Source organism: Mytilus edulis, chromosome 12 (genome assembly GCF_963676685.1).
Source record: "Mytilus edulis chromosome 12, xbMytEdul2.2, whole genome shotgun sequence".
Taxonomy (NCBI): Eukaryota; Metazoa; Mollusca; class Bivalvia; order Mytilida; family Mytilidae; genus Mytilus; species Mytilus edulis.
This window is the reverse complement of record NC_092355.1, coordinates 56,788,330-56,801,027: the sequence shown is the minus strand read 5'-3', so window position 1 is coordinate 56,801,027 and position 12,698 is coordinate 56,788,330. Positions and strand designations below refer to the sequence as shown.

Genomic DNA, 12,698 nt, shown 5'->3' with positions numbered 1-12,698 from the left:
TGAACAAAATGAACAGTCACACTTGTATTCATATTGTACATAAACAACAAATAAACAACAAGTTTTTTTTGTGGGATGTCAGAACTTCCATCAGAAATGTCATGTTAACCTTTTTTCAAGAAATGCATAAAATATTTATATCAAGGGATTCAGTGCAATGCACAGAGATAAACGATATCTCACTTTATATAATTCTAGCAAGTATTTGTTGATATTATAATGAAATCTGTCTGATTAACATGGTTCAGAATAATGATCAATTTAAAAAAAAAAAACTTTTTCAAAGAAATATGAAAAATAGTTACATTTCCTGATTTAGTACAAGGAGACAAGTAAAATGAGACCCCACTTTATATGATTCTAACAAATAATATTAGTTGTTCATTAAACCTGTCTAATTAACAACATGATTTTGTGTTGATTAAAAGTAATGTAATCAGACTTAGTAGATAACATACATCTGTGATATCTTTGTTACATCTGTTCTCCAGAAGTAGTCGAGACACTTCCACATGTCCTCCCCAGGCTGCCAACATTAATGCTGTCTCTCCTCTAACCTGGAATAATACAACTGACATCAAAACTTGTCTGATAAACTGGACAATGTTGTGTAATAAATATAAACAAAAATAAATAGTCACATTAATTAAAACTGTCTGACTAACAACAGGATTTAGTGTAGATTCAGTAAAATCATTAATTTTATAAAAGTAATTTTTTCAAAGAAATATGAAAAAAGTTATATTTTCTGATTCAGAACAATACTACGAGTAAAATGAGACCCCACTTTATATGATTATTACAAATATTTGTTCATTAAACCTGTCTAATTAACAACATGATTTAGTGTTGATTAAAAGTAATGTAATCAGACTTAGTAGATAACATACATTTGTGATATCTTTGTTACATCTGTTCTCCAGAAGTAGTCGAGACACTTCCACATGTCCAAACCTGGCTGCATACATTAATGCTGTGTATCCACTACCCTGGAATAATACAACTGACATCAAAACTTGTCTGATAAACTGGACAATGTTGTGTAATAAATATAAACAAAAATAAATAGTCACATTAATTAAAACTGTCTGATTAACAACAGGATTTAGTGTAGATTCAGTATAATCATAAATTTTATAAAAGTAAATTTTTCAAAGAAATATGAAAAAAAGTATATTTTCTGATTCAGAACAATACTATGAGTAAAATGAGACCCCACTTTATATGATTCTAACAAATATTAGTTGTCCATTAAACCTGTACATGTATAATTAACAACATGATTTAGTGTAGATTGCATTAATAATAAATTATTTAAAAAAGCAAGAAAAAAGTTTTATTTCCTGATTTAGTACAACATAAAGAAAATGAGATCCTCTTTAACATGTTTAAATAAAGATTATTATTATTATCATTATTATTATTATTCATTCAAGCATTTGTTGTCCATTAAACATGTCTAATTAACAACAGGATTTAGTGCAGATTTAGTATTTATCATTAATTTAAAAAAATTTAAAGAAAAGTGAAAAAGAGTAGTATTTTCAGACATGTCAGATACAGAACAATTATATGAGTTAAACGCATTACATTTTATATGAATCTAACGACTATTTGTCCTTTTTACAAGATATTTCTACATTAGAGTAGTCAGGTCCAGACCATGTGTTGTGCGTTGTTATATTTATTGTCTATTTACTGTGAGTAGTCAGGTCCAGACCATGTGTTGTCAGTTGTTATATTTGTTTGTCTATTTACTCTGAGTAGTCAGGTCCAGACCATGTGTTGTTAGTTGTTATATTTGTTTGTCTATTTACTGTGAGTAGTCAGGTCCAGACCATGTGTTGTCAGTTGTTATATTTGTTTGTCTATTTACTCTGAGTAGTCAGGTCCAGACCATGTGTTGTTAGTTGTTATATTTGTTTGTCTATTTACTCTGAGTAGTCAGGTCCAGACCATGTGTTGTGTGTTGTTGTATTTGTTTGTCTATTTACTGTGAGTAGTCAGGTCCAGACCATGCAGGGATCTCCATGGATGAAAATTGAACCATGGAGGAACTTTCACCATTACAAACCGTGTATACGCTGTACAGTGTAGCGCGATCGGAAGTATTTTATCCCTCCATACAAGGAATGGTGAACATGCTAATTCATTGCTTATTGAAATTATATTTATTTGAATTTTCATTATAGAATTAGAAGTGTCAATATGTTCATTTATTGCCGTTTTTAACCATTCAAATACCAAGTCTTCATGGTCCCCCCCTTAGTCGAGAATGACTAAAAGCTGTCATGAAGGTCCCCATGTAGATCTCTTGTATTTTTGGTAATTGTTATGGGGGTCAAAAATCATATGATGTGGAAGCTTATTTTTTATGGACACTGTCAAATTCAGAACCCATTACCGGTATGGCTGATTTGCAGCAACAACAAAACGATTCGTACGGGTTATGTAAAAGGTTAAAGAGATTTGTAAAGCAAATGAAAAGGTTTTTAATGACTTTATCTGACAAATTGATGCTGTGCAACATGCATCTTTCGAGTCTGAATAGAAACCGGAAACGCGGATGTATCAATTTGATTGTAATATACGAAATGAATTCGGAATTATGATACGATATTTCTTTACAGGAAATATTTATAAGTTTTTACTTTTAAACTTTTAAAGTCATTTTAAATTATCGTTACAGCAGTACTCGAGTTATTTGTGATGAAATAATATTTACTGTTTTGCGTCTTATTTTGTACTTCTTAAAAAAGGGGGTTGCTGATTGCGTAAGTCAAAATAAAGCACGTGTTCGACTTGTTAAACTGTTTTCTTTGTAACTGGATTATTAATTTATTTATTTAATCCAAATTATCATAATCATTTGCTGAAACTTAGTTGATTAATTCGACAAATGGATCGTCTATCCTCAGATAGTATTCTCCTGTCTGGTTTGTTGATCTACCTGTACAAGCTCAGGTACAAGTGATTAGCGATCTTAATCCGGATATCCCTCAGGCGTTAGAACTGTGTTGGATTATAACACAAAAAGCCTGAGGGTTATGCAATTACATGCATTTGATTATAATTGATAAAAAAATGGCGTCGGGCTACAAAAAATGATGAAGTTTTGAACGATGGCAGAAGACAATTTAACGATGGCGCAAGATAATTTAACGATGGAGCGAGTCATTTGACGATGGCGCAAGACATTTGAACGATGGCGGGGCGCCATCGTTAAACAGGCCATGGAGATCCCTGCCATGTGTTGTCAGTTGTTATATTTGTTTGTCTATTTACTATGAGTAGTCAGGTCCAGACCATGTGTTGTTTGTTGTTGTATTTGTTTGTCTATTTACTCTGAGTAGTCAGGTCCATACCATGTGTTGTGTGTTGTTGTATTTGTTTGTCTATTTACTCTGAGTAGTCAGGTCCAGACCATGTGTTGTTTGTTGTTACATTTGTTTGTATATTTACTCTGAGTAGTCTGGTCCAGGCCATGCGTTGTTAGTTGTTGTATTTATATGTCTATTTACTGTGAGTGGTCAGGTCCAGACCATGTTTTGTTAGTTGTTATATTTGTTTGTATATTTACTCTGAGTAGTCTGGTCCAGGCCATGCGTTGTTAGTTGTTGTTTTTATATGTCTATTTACTCTGAGTAGTCAGGTCCAGGTCATGTGTTGTTAGTTGTTGTACTTGTTTGTCTATTTACTGTGAGTAGTCAGGTCAAGTTCAGACCATGTGTTGTGTGTTGTTGTATTTGTTTGTCTCTTTACTCTGAGTAGTCAGGTCCAGACCATGTGTTGTTAGTTGTTGTATTTATATGTCTATTTACTCTGAGTAGTCAGGTCCAGGCCATGTGTTGTTAGTTGTTATATTTGTTTGTCTATTTACTCTGAGTAGTCAGGTCCAGACCATGTGTTGTAAGTTGTTATATTTGTTTGTCTATTTACTCTGAGTAGTCAGGTCCAGACCATGTGTTGTGTGTTGTTGTATTTGTTTGTCTATTTACTGTGAGTAGTCAGGTCCAGACCATGTGTTGTGTGTTGTTGTATTTGTTTGTCTATTTACTGTGAGTAGTCAGGTCCAGATCATGTGTTGTCAGTTGTTATATTTGTTTGTCTATTTACTATGAGTAGTCAGGTCCAGACCATGTGTTGTTTGTTGTTGTATTTGTTTGTCTATTTACTCTGAGTAGTCAGGTCCATACCATGTGTTGTTTGTTGTTGTATTTGTTTGTCTATTTACTCTGAGTAGTCAGGTCCTTACCATGTGTTGTGTGTTGTTGTATTTGTTTGTCTATTTACTCTGAGTAGTCAGGTCCAGACCATGTGTTGTTAGTTGTTATATTTGTTTGTCTATTTACTCTGAGTAGTCAGGTCCAGACCATGTGTTGTGTGTTGTTGTATTTGTTTGTCTATTTACTGTGAGTAGTCAGGTCCAGACCATGTGTTGTCAGTTGTTATATTTGTTTGTCTATTTACTATGAGTAGTCAGGTCCAGACCATGTGTTGTTTGTTGTTGTATTTGTTTGTCTATTAACTCTGAGTAGTCAGGTCCATACCATGTGTTGTGTGTTGTTGTATTTGTTTGTCTATTTACTCTGAGTAGTCAGGTCCAGACCATGTGTTGTTTGTTGTTACATTTGTTTGTATATTTACTCTGAGTAGTCTGGTCCAGGCCATGCGTTGTTAGTTGTTGTATTTATATGTCTATTTACTGTGAGTAGTCAGGTCCAGACCATGTGTTGTTAGTTGTTATATTTGTTTGTATATTTACTCTGAGTAGTCTGGTCCAGGCCATGCGTTGTTAGTTGTTGTTTTTATATGTCTATTTACTCTGAGTAGTCAGGTCCAGGTCATGTGATGTTAGTTGTTGTACTTGTTTGTCTATTTACTGTGAGTAGTCAGGTCAAGTTCAGACCATGTGTTGTGTGTTGTTGTATTTGTTTGTCTCTTTACTCTGAGTAGTCAGGTCCAGACCATGTGTTGTTAGTTGTTGTATTGATATGTCTATTTACTCTGAGTAGTCAGGTCCAGGCCATGTGTTGTTAGTTGTTATATTTGTTTGTCTATTTACTCTGAGTAGTCAGGTCCAGACCATGTGTTGTAAGTTGTTATATTTGTTTGTCTATTTACTCTGAGTAGTCAGGTCCAGACCATGTGTTGTAAGTTGTTGTATTTATATGTCTATTTATTCTGAGTAGTCAGGTCCAGACCATGTGTTGTAAGTTGTTGTATTTATATGTCTATTTACTCTGAGCAGTCAGGTCCAGGCCATGCGTTGTAAGTTGTTGTATTTATATGTCTATTTATTCTGAGTAGTCAGGTCCAGACCATGCGTTGTAAGTTGTTGTATTTATATGTCTATTTATTCTGAGTAGTCAGGTCCAGACCATGTGTTGTAAGTTGTTGTATTTATATGTCTATTTATTCTGAGTAGTCAGGTCCAGACTATGTGTTGTGTGTTGTTGTATTTGTTTGTCTATTTACTCTGAGTAGTCAGGTCCAGACCATGTGTTGTGTGTTGTTGTATTTATATGTCTATTTATTCTGAGTAGTCAGGTCCAGACCATGTGTTGTTAGTTGTTATATTTGTATGTCTATTTAAACTGAATAGTCAGGTCCAGACCATGTGTTGTAAGTTGTTGTATTTATATGTCTATTTACTCTGAGTAGTCAGGTCCAGACCGTGTGTTGTCTGTTGTTATATTTGTTTGTCTATTTACTCTGAGTAGTCTGGTCCAGACCATGTGTTGTAAGTTGTTGTATTTGTATGTCGATTTACTCTGAGTAGTCTGGTCCAGACCATGTGTTGTAAGTTGTTGTATTTATATGTCTATTTACTCTGAGTAGTCAGGTCCAGACCATGTGTTGTAAGTTGTTGTATTTATATGTCTATTTACTCTGAGTAGTCAGGTCCAGATCATGTGTTGTTAGTTGTTACATTTGTTTGTATATTTACTCTGAGTAGTCAGGTCCAGACCATGTGTTGTAAGTTGTTGTATTTATATGTCTATTTACTCTGAGTAGTCAGGTCCAGGCCATGCCTTGTAAGTTGTTATATTTGTTTGTCTATTTACTCTGAGTAGTCTGGTCCAGGCCATGCGTTGTTAGTTGTTGTATTTATATGTCTATTTACTCTGAGTAGTCAGGTCCAGGTCATGTGTTGTTAGTTGTTGTACTTGTTTGTCTATTTACTCTGAGTAGTCAGGTCCAGATCATGTGTCGTTTGTTGTTGTATTTGTTTGTCTATTTACTCTGAGCAGTGAGGTCCAGAACATGTGTTGTGTGTTGTTGTATTTGTTTGTCTCTTTACTCTGAGTAGTCAGGTCCAGACCATGTGTTGTTAGTTGTTATATTTGTATGTCTATTTACTCTGAGTAGTCAGGTCCAGATCATGTGTCGTTTGTTGTTGTATTTGTTTGTCTATTTACTCTGAGCAGTGAGGTCCAGAACATGTGTTGTGTGTTGTTGTATTTGTTTGGTCTATTTACTCTCAGAAGTCAGGTCCAGATAATGTGTTGTAAGTTGTTCTTTTTGTGTCTATTTACTCTGAGTAGCCAGGTCCAGACCATGTGTTGTGTGTTGTTGTATTTGTTTGTCTATTTACTCTGAGTAGTCAGGTCAGGTCCAGACCATGTGTTGTGTGTTGTCATATTTGTTTGTCTATTTTTTCTAAGTAGTCAGGTCAGGTCCAGACCATGAGTTGTGATATTTGTTTGTCTATTTACTGTGAGTAGCCAGGTCCAGACCATGTGTCGTTTGTTGTTGTATTTGTTTGTCTATTTACTCTGAGTAGTCAGGTCAGGTCCAGACCATGTGTTGTGTGTTGTCATATTTGTTTGTCTATTTACTCTAAGTAGTCAGGTCAGGTCCAGACCATGAGTTGTGATATTTGTTTGTCTATTTACTGTGAGTAGCCAGGTCCAGACCATGTGTTGTTTGTTGTTATATTTGTTTGTATATTTACTCTGAGTAGTCAGGTCAGGTTCAGACCATGAGTTGTGATATTTGTTTGTCTATTTACTGTGAGTAGCCAGGTCCAGACCATGTGTTGTTTGTTGTTATATTTATATGTCTATTTATTCTGAGTAGTCAGGTCCAGACCATGTGTTGTAAGTTGTTGTATTTATATGTCTATTTACTCTGAGCAGTCAGGTCCAGGCCATGCGTTGTAAGTTGTTGTATTTATATGTCTATTTATTCTGAGTAGTCAGGTCCAGACCATGCGTTGTAAGTTGTTGTATTTATATGTCTATTTATTCTGAGTAGTCAGGTCCAGACCATGTGTTGTAAGTTGTTGTATTTATATGTCTATTTATTCTGAGTAGTCAGGTCCAGACTATGTGTTGTGTGTTGTTGTATTTGTTTGTCTATTTACTCTGAGTAGTCAGGTCCAGACCATGTGTTGTGTGTTGTTGTATTTATATGTCTATTTATTCTGAGTAGTCAGGTCCAGACCATGTGTTGTTAGTTGTTATATTTGTATGTCTATTTAAACTGAATAGTCAGGTCCAGACCATGTGTTGTAAGTTGTTGTATTTATATGTCTATTTACTCTGAGTAGTCAGGTCCAGACCATGTGTTGTAAGTTGTTGTATTTATATGTCTATTTACTCTGAGTAGTCAGGTCCAGACCGTGTGTTGTCTGTTGTTATATTTGTTTGTCTATTTACTCTGAGTAGTCTGGTCCAGACCATGTGTTGTAAGTTGTTGTATTTGTATGTCGATTTACTCTGAGTAGTCTGGTCCAGACCATGTGTTGTAAGTTGTTGTATTTATATGTCTATTTACTCTGAGTAGTCAGGTCCAGATCATGTGTTGTTAGTTGTTACATTTGTTTGTATATTTACTCTGAGTAGTCAGGTCCAGACCATGTGTTGTAAGTTGTTGTATTTATATGTCTATTTACTCTGAGTAGTCAGGTCCAGGCCATGCCTTGTAAGTTGTTATATTTGTTTGTCTATTTACTCTGAGTAGTCTGGTCCAGGCCATGCGTTGTTAGTTGTTGTATTTATATGTCTATTTACTCTGAGTAGTCAGGTCCAGGTCATGTGTTGTTAGTTGTTGTACTTGTTTGTCTATTTACTCTGAGTAGTCAGGTCCAGATCATGTGTCGTTTGTTGTTGTATTTGTTTGTCTATTTACTCTGAGCAGTGAGGTCCAGAACATGTGTTGTGTGTTGTTGTATTTGTTTGTCTCTTTACTCTGAGTAGTCAGGTCCAGACCATGTGTTGTTAGTTGTTATATTTGTATGTCTATTTACTCTGAGTAGTCAGGTCCAGATCATGTGTCGTTTGTTGTTGTATTTGTTTGTCTATTTACTCTGAGCAGTGAGGTCCAGAACATGTGTTGTGTGTTGTTGTATTTGTTTGGTCTATTTACTCTCAGAAGTCAGGTCCAGATAATGTGTTGTAAGTTGTTCTTTTTGTGTCTATTTACTCTGAGTAGCCAGGTCCAGACCATGTGTTGTGTGTTGTTGTATTTGTTTGTCTATTTACTCTGAGTAGTCAGGTCAGGTCCAGACCATGTGTTGTGTGTTGTCATATTTGTTTGTCTATTTTTTCTAAGTAGTCAGGTCAGGTCCAGACCATGAGTTGTGATATTTGTTTGTCTATTTACTGTGAGTAGCCAGGTCCAGACCATGTGTCGTTTGTTGTTGTATTTGTTTGTCTATTTACTCTGAGTAGTCAGGTCAGGTCCAGACCATGTGTTGTGTGTTGTCATATTTGTTTGTCTATTTACTCTAAGTAGTCAGGTCAGGTCCAGACCATGAGTTGTGATATTTGTTTGTCTATTTACTGTGAGTAGCCAGGTCCAGACCATGTGTTGTTTGTTGTTATATTTGTTTGTATATTTACTCTGAGTAGTCAGGTCAGGTTCAGACTATGAGTTGTGATATTTGTTTGTCTATTTACTGTGAGTAGCCAGGTCCAGACCATGTGTTGTTTGTTGTTATATTTGTTTGTATATTTACTCTGAGTAGTCAGGTCAGGTTCAGACCATGAATTGTGATATTTGTTTGTCTATTTACTGTGAGTAGCCAGGTCCAGACCACGTGTTGTTTGTTGTTATATTTGTTTGTCTATTTACTCTGAGTAGTCAGGTCCAGACCATGTGTTGTTTGTTGTTGTATTTGTTTGTCTATTTACTATGAATAGTCCATGTGTTGTTAGTTGTTGTATTTCTTTTTATATTTACTTTGAGTAGTCAGGTCAGGTCCAGACCATGAGTTGTTATATTTGTTTGTCTATTTACTGTGAGTAGCCAGGTACAGACCATGTGTTGTTTGTTGTTATATTTGTTTGTATATTTACTCTGAGTAGTCAGGTCAGGTCCAGACCATGAGTTGTGATATTTGTTTGTCTATTTACTGTGAGTAGCCAGGTCCAGACCATGTGTTGTCTGTTGTTATATTTGTTTGTTTATTTACTGTGAGTAGCCAGGTCCAGACCATGTGTTGTTTGTTGTTATATTTGTTTGTATATTTACTCTGAGTAGTCAGGTCAGTTCCAGACCATGAGTTGTGATATTTGTTTGTCTATTTACTGTGAGTAGCCAGGTCCAGACTACGTGTTGTTTGTTGTTATATTTGTTTGTCTATTTACTCTGAGTAGTCAGGTCCAGACTATGTGTTGTTTGTTGTTGTATTTGTTTGTCTATTTACTATGAATAGTCCATGTGTTGTTAGTTGTTGGATTTGTTTGTATATTTACTCTGAGTAGTCAGGTCAGGTCCAGACCATGAGTTGTGATATTTGTTTGTCTATTTACTGTGAGTAGCCAGGTCCAGACCATGTGTTGTTTGTTGTTATATTTGTTTGTATATTTACTCTGAGTAGTCAGGTCAGGTCCAGACCATGAGTTGTTATATTTGTTTGTCTATTTACTGTGAGTAGCCACGTCCAGACCACGTGTTGTTTGTTGTTATATTTGTATGTCTATTCACTCTGAGTAGTCAGGTCCAGGCCATGTGTTGTCAGTTGTTGTATTTGTTTGTCTATTTACTCTGAGTAGTTAGGTCCAGACCATGTGTTGTTAGTTGTCATATTTGTTCGTCTATTTACTCTGAGTAGTCAGGTCCAGACCATGTGTTGTCAGTTGTTGTATTTGTTTTGTCTATTTACTCTGAGTAGTCAGGTCCATGTGTTGTCGGTTGTTGTGTTTGTTTGTCTATTTACTCTGAGAAGTCAGGTGCAGACGATGTATTGCTAGTTGTTGCATTTGTTTGTCTATTTACTCTGAGTAGTCAGGTCCAGAACATGTGTTGTTAGTTGTTGTATCTGTATGTCTATTTACTCTGAGTAGTCAGGTCCAGACCATGTGTTGTTAGTTGTTATATTTGTTTGTCTATTTACTCTGAGTAGTCAGGTCCAGACCATGTGTTGTCAGTTGTTGTATTTGTTTGTCTATTTACTCTGAGTAGTCAGGTCCAGACAATGTGTTGTGTGTTGTTGTATTTGTTTGTCTATTTACTCTCATTAGTCAGGTCCAGACCATGTGTTGTGTGTTGTTGAATTTGTTTGTCTATTTATTATGAATAGTCCATGTGTTGTTAGTTGTTGTATCTGTTTGTCTATTTACTCTCAGTAGTCAGGCGCAGACCATGTGTTGTTAGTTGTTGAATTTGTTTGTCTATTGACTATGAATAGTCAGGTCCACTTTTGTGTTTTAACATTCAATAACTAATGTTGCAAGTTGGTTTCATATTTAGTGTTGTGCTTAGATTTAAAGGTGTTTCAAATGCAGTATTGTTCTTAGTGCTGTAAACTGATTACAGGTATGTTTCATTGTTGTGTCATGATGTGTCTCAAGCTCTGAGTTAAACATCAGTGGTGTGTCTTGATGTGTCTCATGTTCTGTGTTGAACATCAGTGGTGTGTCTTGATGTGTCTCATGTTCTGTGTTGAACATCAGTGGTGTGTCATGATGTGTCTCATGTTCTGTGTTGAACATCAGTGGTGTGTCATGATGTGTCTCAAGCTCTGAGTTGAACATCAGTGTTCTGTCATATGATTCATGTTCTGTGTTGAAAGCAAGTGTTGTGTATCATGTTCCTTGTTGAACATCAGTGTTGTGTCCTAATCTGTGTTGACCATCAGTGGTGTGTCTTGTTCTGTGTTGAACATCAGTGTTGTGTCTTGATGTGTCTCATGTTCTGTGATGACCATCAGTGGTGTGTCATGATGTGTCTCATGTTCTGTGTTGACCATCAGTGGTGTGTCTTGTTCTGTGTTGAACATCAGTGTTGTGTCTTGATGTGTCTCATGTTATGTGTTGACCATCAGTGGTGTGTCATGATGTGTCTCATGTTCTGTGTTGACCATCAGTGGTGTGTCTTGATGTGTCTCATGTTCTGTGTTGAACATCAGTATTGTGTATAGCAATGTTCTGTCATATGATTAATGTCCTGTGTTGAAAGCAAGTGTTGTGTATCATGTTCCTTGTTGAACATCAGTGTTGTGTCCTGTTGTGTGCAGGGTTGGCAAAGTATTACCCACCCGGGAATTCCCGGGCGGGAAAACCCGGGTTTTCCCGGGCTGGGCAATACTCCCACAAATGGGTAATAGTGGGCATTACTGGGCAATATGATTTTTTAAGCTTATTTTAATACAAAATAGAAAAGACTTGTTATAGTTTCATAGTATAACAGCTAAATATATACTTTTTATACAGATAACCATTGACAGTCATTTCTAGAAAATTCAATTTCATTCTCTTCTCTATTAATTTTATATGTAGGCAGAATACAAGATTTGCACATTTAAAGATACCTTTTAATTACCAAGTATTGTTTCAATAGTCCAAACTTTGAAAAAATGCATTTTATTGCAGTGTTTAAGTGAATTGTTAATTTTAATTGTTATACATTCATATTGCTAAATAAACACCCTACAGGGTCATGCCATTAACACTTATAAAATTGAAAGGACTGATTATTGTTACATAAACAAATCTATGTTCTAATCTGAATAATTACTTATTAATTAGTGACAGTACATATACATTATCTAAATGTGATGTTTCTTTAATACATGTAATTGTTAATTCTTAATAGGAGCTATATTCATTTGAAAAAAAATGATTTATTTGCTTTCTATTTACAGTTTGCCAATCTAGACAAATGCTAAACAAACAAAATAGGGTATAAATATCTTATTAAATGTATTGCATTTGTGTTTATCACTGAATCCTCTTTAAAATTCAGACAGATATTTTATATTACCCAGTATTGCCCAGTATTACCCACTAAAACCCAGTAAAACCCGGGTTTTCCCAGTATTTCCCACTGGGCTGGGCAATACTCATAAAACCCGGGTTTTTGCCAACCCTGGTTGTGTGTCATGTTCCTTGTTGAACATCAGTGTTGTGTCATTATATGTATCATGTTTTGTGTTGAACATAACTGTTGTGTGTCATGTTATGTGTTAAACACCAGTGCTGCGTCATGATGTCTCATGTTTTGAATTGAATATCAACATTGTGTCATGTGTCTCATTTTTTTGTATTTGCCAACAATGTTGTGTCATGTGTCTCATGTTTGTTGTTCAGCATCAGTATTGTGTCTTGATGTGGCTCATGTGTTGTGATGAACATCAGTGTTATGTCATGTGTTTCCTGGTCTGTGATGAACACCAGTGTTGTGTCATGATATGTCTCATGTTCTGTGTTGAACATAAGTGTTGTGTCATGATGTGTGTTGTGTTTAGA

General features: G+C 35.4%; 2 protein-coding genes across 2 annotated transcripts in view; both read right to left on the bottom strand.

Moving 5' to 3' along the window:
- LOC139499565 (uncharacterized) overlaps positions 1-978 on the bottom strand; it is a 156,831-nt gene extending 155,853 nt beyond the window's left edge. Inside the window, exons 1-2 of the mRNA XM_071288300.1 lie at positions 891-978; positions 459-557 (exon numbers count right to left, since the gene is read on the bottom strand). Of these exons, the coding sequence (XP_071144401.1) occupies positions 459-557; positions 891-968 (177 nt within the window). The 5' untranslated portion in view covers positions 969-978. The remainder of the gene's footprint in view (positions 1-458; positions 558-890) is intronic.
- Positions 1-12,698, bottom strand: part of LOC139499564 (uncharacterized) — a 690,384-nt gene that overhangs the window by 637,510 nt on the left and 40,176 nt on the right. The window lies entirely within an intron of this gene.